Source organism: Haliaeetus albicilla, chromosome 7, assembly GCF_947461875.1.
Source record: "Haliaeetus albicilla chromosome 7, bHalAlb1.1, whole genome shotgun sequence".
Taxonomy (NCBI): Eukaryota; Metazoa; Chordata; class Aves; order Accipitriformes; family Accipitridae; genus Haliaeetus; species Haliaeetus albicilla.
In genome coordinates this window covers 18,214,693-18,233,985 of record NC_091489.1, presented here as the reverse complement: position 1 = coordinate 18,233,985, position 19,293 = coordinate 18,214,693, and the positions used below count along the sequence as shown (strand labels likewise).

General features: G+C 47.4%; 1 protein-coding gene across 3 annotated transcripts in view; it reads right to left on the bottom strand.

Moving 5' to 3' along the window:
- Positions 1–4,070: 4,070 nt before the first annotated feature.
- TAGAP (T cell activation RhoGTPase activating protein) overlaps positions 4,071–19,293 on the bottom strand; it is a 45,796-nt gene continuing 30,573 nt past the window's right edge. The window contains exons 2-11 of one of the 3 annotated variants that reach the window (XM_069787132.1): positions 12,559–12,600; positions 12,039–12,123; positions 11,883–11,936; positions 11,224–11,290; positions 9,578–9,750; positions 8,656–8,817; positions 8,072–8,181; positions 7,161–7,356; positions 6,532–6,649; positions 4,071–6,326 (exon numbers count right to left, since the gene is read on the bottom strand). In XM_069787132.1, coding sequence (XP_069643233.1) covers positions 5,152–6,326; positions 6,532–6,649; positions 7,161–7,356; positions 8,072–8,181; positions 8,656–8,817; positions 9,578–9,750; positions 11,224–11,290; positions 11,883–11,936; positions 12,039–12,065 — 2,082 coding nt within the window. In that variant the 5' untranslated portion in view covers positions 12,066–12,123; positions 12,559–12,600 and the 3' untranslated portion in view covers positions 4,071–5,151. Of the gene's footprint in view, positions 6,327–6,531; positions 6,650–7,151; positions 7,357–8,071; positions 8,182–8,655; positions 8,818–9,577; positions 9,751–11,223; positions 11,291–11,882; positions 11,937–12,038; positions 12,124–12,558; positions 12,811–19,293 lie in introns of those variants that run through there. The other 2 variants (XM_069787133.1, XM_069787134.1) reach the window with 2 other exon arrangements.

The window sequence follows — 19,293 nt, the reverse complement described above, 5'->3', positions numbered from 1 at the left end:
GAGAACAGAAATTAAATTGGGACTTTGACAGCAAGTCCACAGGGATAGATTGGGTTTTGTTCAATTAAAAGATAAATAACTGGCTGAGGTGAGGAATGCAGGCTGGGAATGGGGAGGCAATGAAAATGAGGCAGAGATGAGGAGTCAGGAGTGGAGAAGAGGAAGGTCTGAGTCAGAGTTGTCTGTGGTGGGATGCAGCAGAAGACCCCAAGCTCTGGAGGGAGGCAAGCGGGAGGGCCTATACCTGCTCAAGAATGCTTCCTTTGAAGGCTTAGATGGAGCCTAAAATCCCAAGTTTTACTGTTTCTCTGCTGTCAGTAAAAGTGTCAGCCCTAGATATAGAGACCTACATTCAAGGTATCTAAATGTAGCATCTATGTGTGAGTCTAAGCTCCCATCATAGTCAGAGAAGATTTTAGGGAAGGATTCAGCTGCCTAAATATCTGGATCTGCATCTGCTTTTGATGCTGTTTTGGGTTTGTGTGGTGGGGTTTTGGTAGCAGGGGAGGGTCTGCAGGGGTGACTCCTGTGAGAAACTGCTAGAAGCTTCCCTGCCTCCAAGTTGGACCTGCCTCTGGCCCAGGCTGAGCCCATCAGCGATGCTGGTAGCACCTCTGCGATAACATAGTTAAGACGGGAAACCTGCAGCAGAGAGAGGAGTGGGATGTGAGAGAAACCCCTATGCAGACACCAAGGTCAGTGAAGAAGGAGCGGAGGAGGTGCACCAGAGGAGGGGATGCCCCTGCAGCCCGTGGTGAGACGGCAGGCTGTCCCCCCCCAGCCCGTGGAGGGGAGCAGGGGAGCGGAGGCCCCCGAAGATGGCCATGACTCCACGAGAAAGCCCGCGCTGGAGCAGTCTACTGAAGGACTGCAGCCCACAGAAAGGACCCATGCTGGAACAGTTTGTGAAGAGCTGCAGCCCATGGGAAGGAGACTCACAATGGAGAAGTTCATGGAGGACTGTATCCCGTGGGAGGGACCCCATGGTGAATCAGGGGAAGAGTGAGGAGTCCTCCCCCTGAGGAGGAAGGAGCAGCAGAGACAAATGTGTGATGAACTGACTGCAACCCCCATTCCCTGTCCCCCCTGTGCTGCTGGAGGGGGAGGAGGTAGAGAAAATCAGGAGTGGAGTTGAGCCAGGGAGGGAAGGAGGGGTGAGGGGAAGGTGTTTTAAGATTTGGTTCTACTTCTCATTATCCTTGTTTTGATTTAATTGGTAGTAAATTATTTTTTTGTTTGTTTTTTCCCCAAGTTGAGTCTGGTTTTTGCCTGTGACCATAACTGGTGAGTGATCCCTCATTCTCCTTGTCTTGATCCATGAGCTTTTCTTTATATTTTCTCCTCCCCATCCCACTGCGGAGAAAGCGTGAGCAAGCAGCCTCATGGTGCTTTGTTGCCAGCTGGGCTTAAACCACGACAGATACCTTAAAAAATTCCTTGAGGTGCCCTAAGATACTCAAATGACTTTAGACACCTACTTTAAGGCAACTGTGTTCCACCTGTGCTCAACTCAGTCCCAGGAGTCCAGAGAGATACTAAAATGCAGACTGTGCAGAAGATGAGACACAGGCTCACATAAATGTTTGCATACAGATAACTAAATGTGTCTATGTTTGCAGTCTGCACCTGAGTGCCAGTCTGAATGTTTGTGAAACCTGGAGAAACCATGGTGTTTCTCTTAGCCTTCACTAATATTTGGCCATAGAGTTGATGACAATGTGCTTTTGCTGTAAGGTGCTGTCCTAATTCAAGTGGCAGAGAACAAGAGTTTGCAACTCCCCAGTGCACAACATGGGGAAGGAAGACGAGGAGGATGTTGCTCCATGAGGAACTCCTTTGTTCTTCTGTTGGCTCTTTCGAATCCTAGAAAATCAGACATAGACATAAGTCCAAAACTGGGGTGCCCTGCTAGGCAAGCTGTGCTGGGGAATGCCAGAATTAAAATTTTCTCCTCTGCTGCACAACCTTGGTTCCTCCCCAGAGCATGTGCATCCTGTGGGGAAGAACAGAGTGCATCGTGTGATTGAAAACAACAGCAGGATGCAAACACAAGGAACTGAATTCAGGCTGCACCAACAGCCTTGATTCCAGCATTGCCTTACAAGGTAATGGCTTGGATTTTCTGCTTTAATATTGCTTTTTCCCCTCTTCCAGTCCTATATGCCTTGTATGTTTAGAGTGTCTTCATGCAATTAGAAAATCGGATGTGTGAAGCAAGTGATGCAATACTGATGATGGAGTAACCTGTAGAGAATGGGAGATTTACTGTCGTCATTCAACTCTTGTGGCAAAATCCATCTCCAGCTGACCCAGCTGTAAATGGGTATTTGATCTTTCTGGCTAAGGAGTCAAAGGCAGCTTTGGCAAAGACACTCAGGTAATTCATTTGTCGGATATAGCAGTTAAAGGGCCTTACTCTTGGAGGCCCGGATAGTTGGGCTGGATCTTTGAATGTGGTAGGGTGGGCTGGTAGCATGATAAAACTGTTCTCTGAGCTGAAGGCAGATGAGTAAGTGCTAAAGGAAAGCTCTCTGTTTTATGTGTCATTCTTGTCTTTTGAGGTCTCCTAAGTGCTTATATAGAAGAGAAATCACTTCTGTGGAGACACTTGACATGAAAATAATTCTGACTAAACAGGCAAGTCTTAAGAGATGGACGAAGACAAAAGTTATCTATCAATGAGGGAGTAAATTTCTTTTGGGGTCCATTTACATTCAGATTTTGTTTAATCAGTGTTTTCTGGACTTGAAGAAATGCAAGAGCAAGGTGAGGGGGAATGGGCCACACTTATACAACTCCTTCACCTTGCCCATTGTTTGCTAACAATGTGTAGAGCTCCTCTCTCTTCCTTTTTCTCTGTCTATTGAAATGTCTTACAAGAAGTTCCAAATAAGCTTTCTTATCCAGAAGCTGGAAGATTTAGGCTCATCTTTAGGTAAGTTTTCTGAGTGTGATTGTTATGTCTGCATTAGGACACCTTGGACTTAAAGAGAGACTCTCCTCATCTCTGGTGAAGTGACCGTGCTTATTCTCCCTGGGATTTCTGGTGTGGTTACAGGACAGGAGACAAGCAGTTCCTCTTCTTGGGATCCTTAGTCTTGTCACAGTCAAAAAGAATGAGTCACTTACTAAAGAAGTAGCCATGTTGTTTTGAGTACACTTTCAAGTTCGTGTTTTCTGTTCTGTGGCTTCTGAGCCTTTCCGCTGCATGTAGATTCTCTCTTCACACTCATTCTGCCATGAGGGCAAGACGCTTGTGTTTTTTACAAAGAAAGAAAGCTGTCATTCCCACTCGAGATGGGACAAGAGGCAATGGGCACAAATTAAAACAGGTGGAATTCCATCTGAATGCAAGGAGACACTTTTTCACTGTGAGGGTGGTCAAACATGGGAACAGGTTGCCCAGAGATGTTGCAGAGTCTCCATCTGTGGAAATACTCAAAAGCCATCTGGACATGCTCCTGGGCAACCTGCTGTACCTGATCCTGCTTGAACAGGGGGGTTGGACAGGAGGATCTCAAGCCTCACCTATTCTGTGATTCTGTGACTCAGGGCTTGCAGATTCCAGAAAATGGCAAATGCCTTTTGCAGCTTGCTTGGAAGAAGAGTGCCACTGCTTAGGAGGCTGAGCGAGGTGGCATTTTCTCTAGTTGCAGCCTACCAGTATGGTCCTTCTCACTTAATTTCTCCTGTCAGGCCAGCTACTCTCCTTCCCCTTTCTCTGTGTCCTGTGAACACCTACACCTGGAAAACATCATACCTGAGATGCTGGTATGCTGTTTTCTAATCTGCTCCGCTTTTGGAGCAGCATCACCTCTTTGCAGCTTCCTTTCCACCTCACTGATAACTGCTGTGTAACTCATTTTCCTGACAGAGAGGGATTTGTTCCCAAAATCTAGTCTGCAGCCTCTTACAAGAACAATAGTAGTGATACTTCTGGTCAGTTACTTTCCTTCCTGCTACTTAGATATGCCATGTCATTCAAGCAGACCTGCAGTACCTGTAGAATAGTATAAAAGTAGGTACAGTACATGTAGGGCCTGGATGTTTTAAAGACAGACAGTAGACAGTTTAGCATTCATGCAGAAAAATGTTTTATTGTAGTGCAGTTACACAGGAGAAAAACAAAAGTCTCCCTGCTTCTGGTTTAAGGCTATGCTGGGCCATAAAAGGGGAAGTGAGTGCTAACCAAAACAAGTTCCTACATGTAAAAACACATTGCACTTCCAGTCATTTTTACAAGGTTATAAGGACACCGCCTGGTATTTTCTTTTTTTTTTTTTTTTTTGGGGGTGGGGGGTGGGGGTGGGGTGGGGTGTTTTTAATGAGCTGCAGCTTTAACTATTCAAAGCTGGAATCCAGAATGTTTCCTTACAGGATTTTTTGTTGTTTGGGTTTTGTTCACCTCATAAAAGTAAATCTGAAGATACTCTTTCCTTCTGTTTAGCCTGTCCAGTTTGTTTACACTAAAAGCACCTCAGGCCACATGAGGTTTACTTGATACATTCCCATAAGGACCTTGCAGGGCTTGGGTGGCTCTGAACCCAGGCTTGGTATACAACACTAATGCTGGTTAGCGGTCAGATCATTCTCATCACCAGCAAGAAGGAAGAGGGAATGGCAGGAGGTACAGGGGGTTTATGGAAGAGTGCTGAAGTGGCCTTGATGACAGAACAGCTCTTCCCCAGTTAGGGTAACTGCCAGCCCACTTCTTAATGCAGAAAATCAGCAAAGCATTGCATCAGCCTGGCACACACATGTGACAAATGGCACGGAGTGTGACCATACAGAAAAGAAAAGGAAGGTGGGACAGGTTTTGGACCTGCCAACCTTTTAATTGTCCTTTTGGGGATACAAATGCAACACTGTTTATCAACTACTGACTAGTTTTCCCAAACAACAGGTTATGTACAGCATATTCACTTACATTTTTACATAATAATACAAAGGTCTTCGCCGCCACCACCTCTTGTGGTGAAAGAATGTGACATGTCAAGCTGACAGACACTTCAGGAGAGGCTCAAGGAAAAAAAGTTCATGCAGAGATAGCTTATTCTTGGCCTCCTGAAAGTAAAATCTTACAAAGGATGAGGAAGATGTCGGTGTTAACAATCTTTACTTTGTACAGCGCAAAGAGGAGGAATAGGCTTTTTAAACATAGGATTCCTTAGCAAACTGGATCTGGTCTACCTCAAAAACTGGCTGGCTGCACCTCCGAGCCACATACTCAAGTTTGTTCTTTTCACAGGATTCAGACATGGCTCTTAATCTGTAGACTCCTGGGGTCACAGGCAAACTCACACGGGAGTTTATTCCCACAGTGATGCTGAGGGTTTCAGTTTCCACGTCAGAATCCTTCGCTGCAGAAACTCTGCCACTGCATAGATCCCTTCGAGTATATGCTGTGTCCTGTGCACAGCTGCTGCACGGATGAGGCAGCAAAGCATCCTGGGTTGACACCTTTAATCTCATAGTCTGAACGGTGAGATTGTGGGAGGGACCTTTAGTGGCCAGGCAGTTTTTAGTAGCCTCTTCATAAGAGGGTGGTCTTCCAGGATTCCTCTGGTCTACCTCTCTGAACACTTCATCAGCTGACCTGAAACGGGGCCTTTGCTCATATGCCACAGCCAATGGTTTGTCATCATCAGGGCTGTTCTGACTGACAACTCTGCAGGAGAGCTGATCTTCTTTCTTTGTGAAACTGTCTCTCTGAAAACCCATGTTTTTTCCAGGCCCCCAACTCTGGGTTTTTATTAGTGTTTTCCTGCGGTTTGCAAAAGAGAACGACATGGAATGCTTTTTGATCTCTCTGCTAGGCGTACTGCAGTCTTCAGTGGCCTTGGTGGAAAAGGACTGGGGCCTATTCAAAAAGGTTTTTTTGGGACTAGAGGGTGAAACTACTGGGGAGCTGGTGAAGACTGAGCCGTCAGAACTCTCCAGGGAGCAACTGGAAGATGTTTTGGGTAGAGAGTCTGTTGATAATTGTGAAGGTAAGATTGCAAGCCGTTTCTCCAGTGCCTCCAACCCTAGCTGTTTCTGCTGAACTGGAAAATTGTCCTCACTTTTGTTTAGCTTCTGTTTCCTTATCCTGCCTTCAAGGCGGTTCTGGAAGGACAGGTCTGGCTCTGAGTACCTCCTGTCCATTGTGCTGATGTCATTTCTGAAATTAGTCAGTGAAGGGGCGGAGATGCATGTTGGGTATCTTCTGCTCACACTAGTACTCCTCCCTTTGGGCTGCTCCATCTGAGAGGTACAGGGGCTGCCTTCAGCTTCAGCATCTGGGCTGTCATAGGCAGAGTCATTCTGATGAGCAGCACATAGGTGTTCTGTGGGGAGAAAGCACTTGTTAGTTTTCACTGACCATCTGAGGATGAAAGGAAACTCTATGGAAAGAGTTCCTGTAGAAGAGCACTGCAAAAGTGTCTTGAGCCCTCTACAACTCTCTGTGTTTCCACAGATGTATTCTCATACCAAATTAAAGAACTTAGCCCAGCAGCCCCAGACTGTGACATCCCCAGTCCATCCTCATACCTGTGGAGCTGTCTGTGTGCTCTGGTGACTCCTCAGCTGAGGCACAGACAGGGAAGGCAATGTCCTCCCCAAATATTTCTGAGCAGTTGTTTATGAGGAACTCCACCAACACTGTCACCTGCACAAAGAAAACAGTTTCTTTCAATCAAAAGGGCTGAAAACGTATTGAACAGTCTTTTCTGCCCCTGCCTGCTGTCTTTGTATGGAGGGCAGCACAGAGCAAAGAGGCTTCTGCCAAAATCCTAGCTTAAAGTCGGAGTCCTCTCTGGAGGATGCAGGCTGATGCTGCAGATGAATTGATCTGTCCCAATACAAACAAAACACCATCAGCCTCACTGTGCAGAGGGCCCGCGGGTGGCAATGCCCAGTGGGTGCCCCCCTTGCCCTCTGTGTGCAAAGTGTTCAGGAGCTGTGCTACAACGTAGGGGACTGCAGGGCAACTGCTACTTTTGCTCAGAGGAGGCGAGACGAGGGGCAGCCTTGCCCATCACATTGCAGGCACCCGAGATGATGGCCACCCTCGACGTCCAGGGCTGCTGTTTTGTTCAGCTTTTGCAATGGCAGTGGCATCCCTATGGATGGCTCTGAGCTGCCCCGACGGGGGCGGCTGCTTGGTGAGTTCAACACACCTTGTCATTCATCTCCTTCTGCACTTCCAGCGGGAGCATGTTGCCTGTCTCTGGGCTCAGCATATTTGGGCCAACGCAGATGGCCAGATTGCTGGAGTCCATCCTGTTGGTCTCGGCATTTTGGCTGATGTGGTGGAGCAGAGAGAGCAAGTGCTTGAGCAAGACGAGGTTTGGTCTAGGCAGTTTGTCGGCCACCCTGCATGAACACAGACAAAATGTGATGTTAATTCATGGTGCAGCAGCCACTACTTCTTTATTTGAGCAAGTCTCAATTAAAGTCAGACAGATGACGCTTCCTCCAGAAAGAGGCATGTGTGTACTGTTTTCACTGCTTAGCTGAAGTATCATTCAGAAATCCCCAATGGCAGCTGAGCATGTGGTTAATTACAAGATCTTGAATTACAAGGTCTTGACTGAAAGGCAAGCATTACAGCCGTCCATGTCCTTGAGTAGAGGGGATGACATCGGGAGATGTCACCAGAGGCTTCCCGAAGGCACGTGAAAGGCTGTGGTCGTGCTGTGCAGCTTTCAAAGCACTCCCAGTCAGCCTCTGCATCTGCTCTTTCTAAAGAGCAAAACACAGTGGTGGTCTCCACGTGCCCGACTTCACCACCAGCAGATGTGGAGGCTCCCTGTCAGTGCCTGTGCCGCAGCACCGTGAGTACATGAGCTGAGACACTGCAGCCTCTCTGCTCTTCCTACGCTAGTCGTTTCATAGAACAATTTCAAATAACTTCAGGAAGTGCTGCTGCTAGAGCCCTCTAAACCAAACCCACAGAGCAATAGCAAGCTGATATAAATGACAGGCTTTTAAATGAGACTCAATTTTGAGAGACATCATTGGCCTCTACCAGTCACTCCATCACATTGGGGTGAGCTTGTTTGCAAAATTTTCTGGTTGCAAAACTTACTCTTTCAATTCTTCAATTTTTTCCTCCTTGCTTGGCTTCTCCAGAGCTTGCATCCACTTCTCATAGAGGTCAGATGACAGGAGTTTGGAGGGAATATTTCGGAGGAAGTCCTGCAAGGCCAAGAGATTTAGATTAGGGTTTGGACACTACTCCTGAGCACAGAAGGGGCATCACTGTGACATGGACTCACTAGGAGGCAGGTTGGCTTGAGCTACCTGACCATCAGCACTGGCAGAGCAATGCAATGCACAAGTACACACAAAGTACACTTGCATTGGTGTAGTAATGAGGCCCAGCTCTTAGCTGCTTTTCATTCACCCATAAATCTCAGTATTCCTCCCTGGGGAGGATGCTGAGGAGGAAGACAAAGTGAGTTTCCTGTGGGCATGCAGGAAATCAGCAGCACAAGTGGGACTGCAAATCAGGTGGAAAAGGAAAATGCCAAACTTTCCTAAGCCTGAAACATTTAGTCTGGCTTTGCTCTGGCCTTAGGCTGGAGTCCCACCTAGGTCAGCTCTGGGCACCGAAGTGGGCCTGTGCAGACCAGCAATGTCCTTCCACCACTGCAGGTCAGAGGAGCTCACCTTCAAGACCACTGCCAGCAGGTGCACAGATTTGCTTTTCAAATCAACATTCCCGCCTTTGTTTAGGTCCTCCTTCAACTCCTTTCGTGCTTTTTCATTGGCAGCTTTTCTGAATATCCCTTCAGTGGCAGGTCCTTTCATATGCAATATAGCTAGGAGATTCTGCAGGGGGAAAAAATGGAGAGGAACGGGAGAACAGTTACTTGGGTGAAGGAAGATCCTTTAGCAGGTGAACATTTCTTTAGAAACAGAAGAAAAATTGTCTGGACATACACTGTGCTCTAATTAGGTGAGTATCTAGTTCTTGCTCCAAGTAAATTACATGGGCAATAACCTGATTTTCCTGCAACCCACCCTCTTTTTGGACTGGTGAATTCCACTAACTTCAGTGGGGTCATCCCTGCTTCCTTCCAGAAGGAAACAAGGGATGGCTTAAGTCTTAGTTCAGACCCCTTCCTTCCCAAGCCAGGCAAATACTGCTTAGAAGAGACAAAAGCCTGTCTACTGGAAAAGCCAACTCAGTGGGAGAACTGTCACAAGACTGTTTTTATCCAGAATGTAGTGTTTAGGTATTTGTCGGTGGTAGTCCATAGCTGAACACTGTTTTCAGGGAAATACAGAAATCCTTGGAAGTTTATGTTGCTGAAAGATTCATTTAAATGACTTCTGTAGAATCACAGATTCCTATTCCTGGTCCTGGGTTGTCTCCACTCAAAGTTACTTTCAGTGAAAGTTGGGTGGGCTGGACAAAACCCGCACACCTGACCCTTTCTACATCGGGGATGGGCCCTGAGCTTATCAGAATGTGTGGAGGGGAAACACCAAAATCACGCATCTCCTGGGTTCTGCAGAACAAGTACTGGGGATCCTGCCTCACACTGGAAGCCAGAAGTATGATAACTGTATTGCCAGGCTTGCTCACCTGGACCGGTTGCGGCAGTGTGTCATCTTCCCCACAGATAATTGCCAGAGGCTGGCCAAACAGAGCAATTTTGGCACCTGAGTCAAGCTGCCCTGGGGAATTCCCATTGGTAGAGCTTCGTCTCAGAGTAAATGACTGCAATATCACCTTCTTTCTTTTCATTGTTCCATCTGCTGCAAGCAAAAAAAAAGCAAAAAACCAAATTTTTAAAAAAACTGAGCATGCTATGTGGCCTTTCATCTGTGTGCAGTGCAGAGATATATGTTGAAACAACTCAAACTCAACAGGGAGAAACTGAAAGACAACTAAGTGGTTACTAAGGAAACAACCGCCTAAACTGTAAAACTGTGACCATCCCTCTAAGGACACCACCTTTCCTGTTTTGGCGTTGTTTTTTTTTACATTCTAGTCACCGTTTCTTCTTAGAGAGTGGGAACATGCAAGGCACAGAAATAACAACATTTATAGAGATTTTTTGATATCACGGTGGTTTCTGTGATAACTATCTAAGGCAGATATGTCACCCGGGCAGCTAGCAATGACAACAATTTTCACTATGTGGTCTGACTGTGCCCCAACCTTAGGGCAGGAGTGGAACTGGGGGCTCCTGCTTTTCAGCCTCTTCCACAGAGGCTAAAAACACATGGCTCCAGCTCTGCCAGCTTCAGAGCCAGCTCTAATGATAGTGGTCCATGCTAGAGCTAGTGCTTGTCCCCTGCCAGCCAGCCAGTGGAAGGTGAAACTTGCTCCAGAGGATGGGAGCATCACAGTAGGGCCTCACTGGCTTCAGGGTCAGGAATCTCTTAGCATGGCTCTTGCATTCTGCAACTTAAAGAGGAGGGCATGCTAGGAATTTGGAGATGATGGTTGTATTGAGATGAGGTGTGGCTTTTTTTCCCTTTCAGAAACAGTGAGAGAAGGATCCTTTTGCTAGAAAGCTTTCTAAAGGAGTTGCCTTTTGCAAATTTCCTAAAAAGGACTTGCCTTCTACTCCAAAATGAAGTTGTCTTATGCAGATGAGAAGTTCTCAGGACCTGTATTTGTGGCTTAGCACAAGTCCTTGGTAGGGAGGGGTTAAAAGCTATGAGAAAGTGACCTAACATAGTCTCCTATAAAATGTTTCCTTCTTATACTCCTGAAAAATGGTCTCATATGATGGTCTGCTCCAAATCTGACCCTGCCCTGCTAATGGGCTCCTCCTGGTTGTTTACAGGTGCTGAGGTTTTGCATGGTGAGAGAAAACAAGTGCTGTTGCTGCTCCAAGAGGGTTTATTTGCTCTGGCATGCAACTGCTGGTAGCGGTACTCGGTACTTGCTTGCAGTGCCACACCTCAGTGGTGATGCTGTAGTGAGAAAGGAGCACTTTTACTTCCCATCGCTACCAGGGAACGCAATGAAACACGGCTCCGAGGACTAGGGACAGGGATACAAGACCTCTGGCACTCAGTACTGTCACCTCTGCCACTGAGCATAAGGGAAAGCAGTCGTTTGCAAGTAAGTGGCACTCCAGGGCTTAAGCCCTCTCCTGGGTGGGGCTGAGAGCTGTGGATTGCTCTCTGGGAGGTGAAAACCAGGTGGTTTTGCAGAAGCGCCAGCTTGCTATCATTATGTAAAAAAGCAGTTCCTCAGTTTGTTTTAAAACTCACCAGCTGAACGGCAAAGTCCATCTTCAGTATCTGCTGGCACCAGTGCGGGGCATTTCTTGGCATCAGCCTGCAAGAAGCATGTTAGGGTTACAGAGCTGCCACCAGCAGCGACGGCCACCAGTGTGTCGCTGCAGCTCCTCAGAAATCTGTGGGACACTCCAGGGAATAACCAGAGCAAGCCCAGCATCTGCTGAAGAGGGGCCTCGGTCCAGGAGTGACACTGCCTCGCTGCCCAATAGAGGGGTTTGTGGTAAACCCTGCAAGCCAGCCACCCCAGACCTGCCCGGCAGGTCACAGCCCCGTGCTCTTTCAGGCTGGGCTTCTGATCCAGAGAAGCCACAGCCGGACACAGCCTGCTCTTCTGTGTCCTCCCCTGGCACTGTAGATTTCCTCCCACACTCCTCTGGGGAACCCTGATGGCTTCGGAGCCTGCCAGATTCCTGAGCAAAACTCCCTGGGAGCCCGGGGAGCATGCCGACTGCTCACAGCGATGTCCAGCTCCTTCTGCACAGTGCTGCACGGAGTTGCCTTTGAAGGGCTCTGCCCGCTCGTGGGTAATGGTAGGTAGCCGGCAGCTCCTACAGGGGCCACCACCACTTTGCTACAATATCTGACATCAGTACCCAAGAAAGATCAGGGGAAATGGAGCGGCTGCTTACCTCCAACTGGCATTCAATCAGACTCTCCATGTTCCCAGCATTTAGTGTCTTTGACTAGACAAGAAAACAAAGATACAATGTAATTGAATGCTATGTTTAGAAATCAGAGTTTTTCAAAATCACTCTGTTGACAGAGCTGAAACAATAGACACTCACAGTATTACAGCTGCTTAACACTTTCATTAGGAGTTTGATCGGGGGAGCTCTGGACACTCTGGTTTCCTTCTGTCCTTTTGTTTGCCTGTTTATTGAACAGGGAACGGACAAAGAAAGAGCTTTGTAAAACTGCACCCTTCTTCTCTTTCCACCTGCAAGCCAGTCTAGCATTTAAGTATGATCCTGAACCAGCAAGATATCCCACACATGTCAATCATAAAGCCCTTCTCTGGAAGGCACTCAGCCCTGCTGCCCTATCTGCCTGTTGGTGAAAACAGAAAAAAAGCAGCTTTCCATTTTTAATCCATGCAAAAAATGAGCAAGTGGTGACAGCTACATATGGTTGTTAATCTGCAAACACAAGGCTAAGTCAGTCAGTCAGCTCTGCCCATGAGCTACACTTAGCAGTGGGCACACCTCTCCCCCTTCTATATTTTTGTACATCTCTGCACAGCTGCATCTGGAGCACCCCACCGACTTCAACCGCGACACCACAGATTTTATCCCAGGCAGTACTTACCCAAGGAGTGAGTCCAGCCAGAGCTCCTTCACCTCCCGCGAACTGCAGAGGAAAGGAGAAACAGCATCACTCCCCACTGCTACTAATCCTTTGGACGGAGACAGGCAACTAAACAGTTCTACCCCACGTGTGCTGCCTTATATACGCAGAAGGGGCAGGTGGAAATTCACAGACAGGAAGAAGCATCATGGGGCAGGACAGAAACACTATGAAATTTCTGGCTTCCTCTTTCCTTTTAGAGGAGGTACTTTTTTTTTTCCTTAAAGAAAAAAAGCCCTTGTAGCTGTTATGGATGGAAAAGATGAGACACTTGCCAGGTAAAGGTTCCATCTAGCATCACCAGTGTGAGGTGGGATGTGCAAAGGGGGCTGCAGTGTGGGCAGCTTCTCCTTACCATTAAAGGGCAGTGAGTACAGTCTGTCCTTTCACTGCTCAGAGACCTTAGATTTTGCAGTTTAAAGACACACCGCCAGATCAAGTTACACTAAGAATAGTTAAAAAGATGGGGGAGTGGAATAGCCAAGATTCAGGGAAATGTTTTTGTATATTTTTTGAAAAACTAATGGCAACAGTTTACTGTCTGCAAGCAGATGTAGACATACACTTTGCCAGTGCCAACTAGTTCTTGAGAATCTAAGCATTGGACTCCTACAGAAGAAATGGTATTATGTAATAATTTAGTAAAGCATGACAATATGTAATAAAAAGTCTTCCTTAAAACATGTCCTAGTAAGAATTATGTGTCTAAGTAATGAAGTTTAATTCAACCGAAGAGATAAAAAAGTCCAGGAAAAACCTACCTCTGCTCTCCCTATACCTCTTCAGGGTCTGTTGCTGACTCCCCCCCAACCTGAGCACATCAGGAACATAAGGACAAGAGTACTCACTCTACCAGGCCATTATGAAAAGTCATCAACATGTGATGTTAAATGCATGATATTAGTTCTACTAATTCATTGACAGAGGCAAATTACAACCTGGTGTTCTGGGTACCAGCCTTTTGATCTAGTGAAAAAGAGGAGCTAAGGCTGAGAGTCAAAGGGTTGGGAATATTTCAGCGGTGGATTTAGGTGGAAAGCACGCTTGTAAAACTGTGGTCTCTCTGCTGCTTCCCCGGTGGATGCTCCATTTCACATGTGCAGGGGACAAGGCTGTGTCGTAGCACAGCTCTTTGCAGATGTACTTTATGGCTACATCCGCTGCTGAATTCACCCTGAAAGCCATGCTCATTAACCACATCAGACCTGGATCCTGGGCTGTCATGCGAAACAGACAGGCGGTCTCAGCTTGAGTCTGGCAGAAAGCCAAGGTGCAAAATTCACTTTTGGTTAGACAGACGTGTGTCCGGAAGGGCAAAAGTAGAGCTGCCCTGCTTTTGCGGGGGCAGGGTGGGATGCTGTAGATGACCTTTCAAGTCCTCTGGAGGCCCATCATTTCCATGCTCCTGTAACTAGTCCGTAGACCTGGTTAGGGCTGAGACTTCCAGGAATTTCAAATGCAGCCCTGTTCATTCACCATTGATTTTTTACTCACTGCTGTAATTGATTTTTTGTTAATAAGCAGTCCCGTAACATCTGTCATTTCCCTACTAAATTCCATGGGCCAAGGCACGTTCTTGCAGAAATATTGTCATCCTGCATCTTGTTCCCCTAAGAATTTCTTCCAAGGCTCCCTGGCAGCTGCAGCACCCCTGCTAATAATCCCAGCAGGATTCCTGGGATAAGGGGAATCTATTTTTCAGTACGTCTGTTTGTATTGGTTTTATGTGGCAAGGTTTTGGTAGCAGGGGGGGTTACAGGGGTGGCTCCTGTAAGAAGCTGCTGGAAGCTTCCCCTGTGTTCGAGAGAGAGCGAGCCCATACCAGCCGGCTCTAAGACGGACCCGCCGCCGGCCAAGGCCGAGCCAATCAGTGATAGTGGTAACGCCTCTGTGATAACATTTTTAAGAAGGAAAAAAAGTTGGGATGCGGAAAACAGCCACCGGAGAGAGGAGTGAGAACATGTAAGAGAAACAAGCCTGCGGACACCAAGGTCAGTGCAGAAGGAGGGGGAGGAGATGCTCCAGGCGCCGGAGCGAAGATTCCCCTGCAGCCCGTGGTGAAGACCCTGGTGAGGCAGGCTGTCCCCCTGCAGTCCAGGGAGGTCCACGGTGGAGCAGATATCCACCTGCAGCCCGTGGAGGACCCCACGCCGGAGCAGGTGGGTTCCCGAAGGAGGCTGTGACCCCGTGGGAACCCTGCGCTGGAGCAGGTTCCTGGCAGGACCTGCGGATCTGTGGAGAGAGGAGCCCACGGAGCAGGTTTTCTGGCAGGACTTGTGACCCCGTGGGGGACCCACGCTGGAGCAGTGTGCTCCTGAAGGACTGCACACCGTGGAAAGGACCCATGCTGGAGCAGTTTGTGAAGAACTCCAGCCCGTGGGAATGGCCCACGTTGGAGAAAGTTCGTGGAGGACTGTCTCCCGTGGGTGGGACCCCACGCTGGAGCAGGGGAAGAGTGTGATGAGCCCTCGCCCTGAGGAGGTGAAGCGGCAGAAAATAACATGTGATGACCGTAAACCCCATCCCTGTCCCCCTTGTGCCGCTGGGGGGGCTTGGTGGAGAAATCCAGGAGTGAAGTTGTGCCCGGGAAGAAGGGAGGGGTGGAGGGAAGGTGTTCTAAGATTTCGTTTTATTTCTCATTTACCTTACTCTGGCTGATTTGTAATAAATTGAGCTAATTTTCCCTAAGCTGAGTCTGTTTCGCCCGTGATGGTAATTAGTGAATGATCTCTCCTGTCCTTATCTCGACCCGCAAGCTTTTTGTTATATTTTTCTCTCCCCTGTCCAGCTGAGGATGGGGGAGTGATAGAACGGCTTTGGTGGGCACCTGGCGTCCAGCCAGGGTCAACCCATCACACTGTTAAATGTGTATCTAAATGTATCTGTCTGTTAGGTATCTTGGAGGCTTAGGGGACCTATACAATTCACTTGACCTTGACCTCACTTCCAGCACTGTACGTAGATGTATTTCTGAGCTCAGTCTGTTGCATGATTAAGACACAGGGTTTGATCTGGAAAATGTGCGACTCCTGAAAAAATGGGAATTTAATGGGTGGTGATTAGCCAGGCCAGAAGCTCAGATTACAAAGAGGGCACAGCTGTACACAGGGCATAATGCTTTGAATTTCCCAGGAGGAAAAGATACAGTGGTGGGTGGTGTATTGATCCAGATCACCAGACTGTCCGTTGGCACACACTGCTGTATCTGTAGTTAGTTCCCATCTATTAATGGTTGTGGGATATAATGGCCATTGTACATGGAAGGTATGTGTATAGGCCTGCCTGCCCATGTGGAAAACAATTTGATTTTTTTTAACCTCCTGATATCGTTCTTTCTTTTTACAGCTCTTTTATGGTGTGTATCACAAACACTTAATTTGTGCCAAAATTACTTTAAAGCAGCTTATTTCATTACAAACAAACATGCCCCACCTGAATAGCAGGCATCCTAAAAAGCTATGGCTTGGCAGAGTAATTGTATGGCCACACGGAATGAAGCTTGGCTGTATTTGCGAAAAGCAGTAAGCGAGCATGTGCTGGCTCCTGTCAAGCGCCGCAGAGCTGCCTGCAGGATCCTGAGGTCGGAAGAGCTGCTGCACCAGGTGGGTGAAGACAGGAGGACCAGCACAGCGTGAGCTGCCCTCACACCCACCTGCCAGAGCAGCTTCACAGCTTCCTCCACCAGTGTGTAAAGGGTAACACAGATGCAGCTCCCAAAGCCGATCTCCACACTGAATATTAACAGAAAAGGCCTGTCATATGGGATGTTCACAAATGAAGGTCTCTCACATGAACAACTTCTTCTCTCCCTGAAGAGATCAAGTCCCTCTCTACCACACGGCTCTGCTTTGCAAACTCAGAGCCTTTGCTATGGTGTGCCCCTCAATTTGGTACAGATCTTATACCACGATGCATTAGAGCGATGTCTTTGTTGTACCACAGTGGTTGCCCTAGGGCAAGCAGAATACATGGCAGATGGCTTTGACACAATTGGAGCTGTTTGCAGCTGATGTGTTTCTCCCAAGCCATCCCTGACTAAGTGAATGCACTCTCCTTCACAGACATTGGGACATTTACACAAAGATCAGGGTGTGGGAGAGGGGGTGGACGTAAAAGGGTTTTTAGGACTAGCCTGTGTATGAGCTTGTCCTGGTTTCTGCTGGAATAAAGTTAATTTTCTTCCTAGTAGCTGGTATAGTGCTCTGGTTTGGATTTAGGATGAGAACAATGTTGATAACACACAGATATTGTTGCTAAACAGTGTTTATACTAAGTCAGGGACTTTTCAGCTTCTCCTACTGCCCTGCCAGCAGAGGCTGGGGGTGCACAAGAAGCTGGGAGGGGACACAGCAAGGACAACTAACCCAAACAAGCCAAAGGGGTATTCCATACCATGTGATGTCATGCCCAGTATACAAACTGGGGGGAGTTGGATAGGGGACGTCATGGCTCGGGGATTGGCTGGGCATCAGTTAGCGGGTGGTGAGCGATTGTCTTGCGCATCATTTGTTTTGTATATTCTATTATTGTTGTTGTTGATGTTGTTGTTGTTATTTTCCCTTCCTTTTCTGTCCTATTAAACTGTCTTTATCCCAATCCATGAGTTTTACTTTTTGGTTTTTTTTTCCAATTCTCTCCCCCATCCCACCATGGAGAAGGGAGTGAGTGAGCGGCTGTTTGGTGTTTAATTGCCAGCTGGGGTTAAACCACAACAGAGCTCTTCTGCTCCTGTACATCAGGTTGCTTCCCTCAGTTCTGCAGAAGTGCTTTGCATTCATTGGAGGGAAAGCAGGAGCAGGCAGGTCCCGCAGAGCAGCTGATGCTGGTTAGATCCAGGCCTCTTGGGACGGGATTTACTCCTTGAGATGTGAAGCATTTTCCTTGTAGAAGCCAGGACATCAGACTGAAGCCTCTGCTTCCCCCCGGGCTCAAGGAGCCCCTTTCCTTTCCCAGGCCACGGCTGCTTTTGTGGTCCATTCCCAAGCATTTCGCCTAGTCAGTTTTTGGAGAGAGGGCTTATATAGCACTTGCTGTCAACACAGACCAAATGGTGATTTTCCCCTTTGCGTGAGCTACAGTCGGGCTAGGTGTTTTCTCCTCTCTCCTCTTATACTATGGCTCAGTGAAGGACTCCAGACCATAGCAATGAAGGGGCAGCATCAGCTGGGAGGAGAAAGGAATCAGGAGCTGATAGTAAACAAAAGAACAAAAGAACAAATCTGCTGTGGCTGGAAAGGGTCTGTTTTCTTCTCTCCTTATCAAACCACAAATGGGAAAATCCCAGCCACAGCTCACTTTTGTTTATTTCTACTACTTTCACAAACGTTTGACGTGATGGCTCTTAGAAATGAGGGAGTGTCTGAACGAATCCTGAAACCCGCCTTCACCCTGTTGTCGTACCAGCAAGGACTCAGCAGGAGCGTAGCTGTGAGAAGGGTACAGCAGGACGCGCCTGGAGCAGTGACTCTTTCAAGCCCATATAGAGCAGAAAGAGCCTTCATCAGTGCCTCTCCGTGTGGAAAAGGGGTTGTATTCTGGTTTTGTCTTCACTGGCACAACTGCGGTCTCCCCAGGGGACAATAGGAACATTTACCAAAATAAGAAAAGCAGCTATGCCAAGTCAGGCAGTTGCTGGGTTGGGATTTGGTTGGGGTTTTTTTGGAAAAGAAAGCTCTGCACAATCTGTCCACAGACTCAAAGAACAGGGTGGCATGTGGGTTGCTGGGAACAGGTCACATTTCTACACACCTTCTGAAGGCAGCTCTAATTTCCTACCACTCTCCAGGGTGTGTTGTGGATTTCATAGGCATGGTTCAGGGTTTGATCACAGAAAAGGCGGCCTGAGCTTTGATCAGACTAGTCCCTACCTCCTACCTGTACCAGTTCAGAATGAGATCCTTCAACCCAGCCGGTGTTGAACTCTTGCAGTTTTAGTCAGGTGGGACCTGGGCTCATGCTAACCCTGCCTTTGGAAAGTGAAACCCACTGTCATTTTTTCCCAGCTCTGATCAGCTGATTTCTATCCTTAATTAGATATCAAGATTAGATTGCAATGTCGGTTAGATTGCACCACCCTTTTACACACTGTGTTACTATTGCACAGGAAAAAGTTACATGTCAAAAATAATGCTATAAATACAGCCCAATGTGTATTCTGTGCCCTTCCCATGACACCCTTTTGGTTGCATTTGCTTTGCAGGATGGTTTGTTTATTTTTTCATGGGTGCTCCCCTCAAAACTAAGTTGGCAGCTCTAAACTTTTTTTACTCATCCTCAGGTGACTGGTTCCAATGGGTAGTTTTTTAGCTGTGGAGGGTGGGCGCGTATAGGCCATTTTTCCAAAGGGTCTGTGCTGGTGTTCAGCTGTGTCTGAATTCAGCTTGCTGTTGTATCTCGGCAGCACTTGGGAATCACTCATTCCTTGGGCTCCCTGAGGTGGCCAGCACAAAGGGCTTGGGGAATTGAAGTTGCCTATCATTTCTGACTGAGCGGATGCAGATCTAAACGTTTGCTTGCTTACAATAAACAATGAGATAATAGAGAATGTGTGTAATTAAGTTTGAATTCTATTCTTTTCAAGATTTCTGGTTGAAGGTACTCAAAAAGTATTGAAAAGTGAGATGCTACTCACTTTTTTTTGTTACTCCAGCAGGTTTCTCACTTATTTTGTAGATTAAATTTCTTGCTGAATCCAGA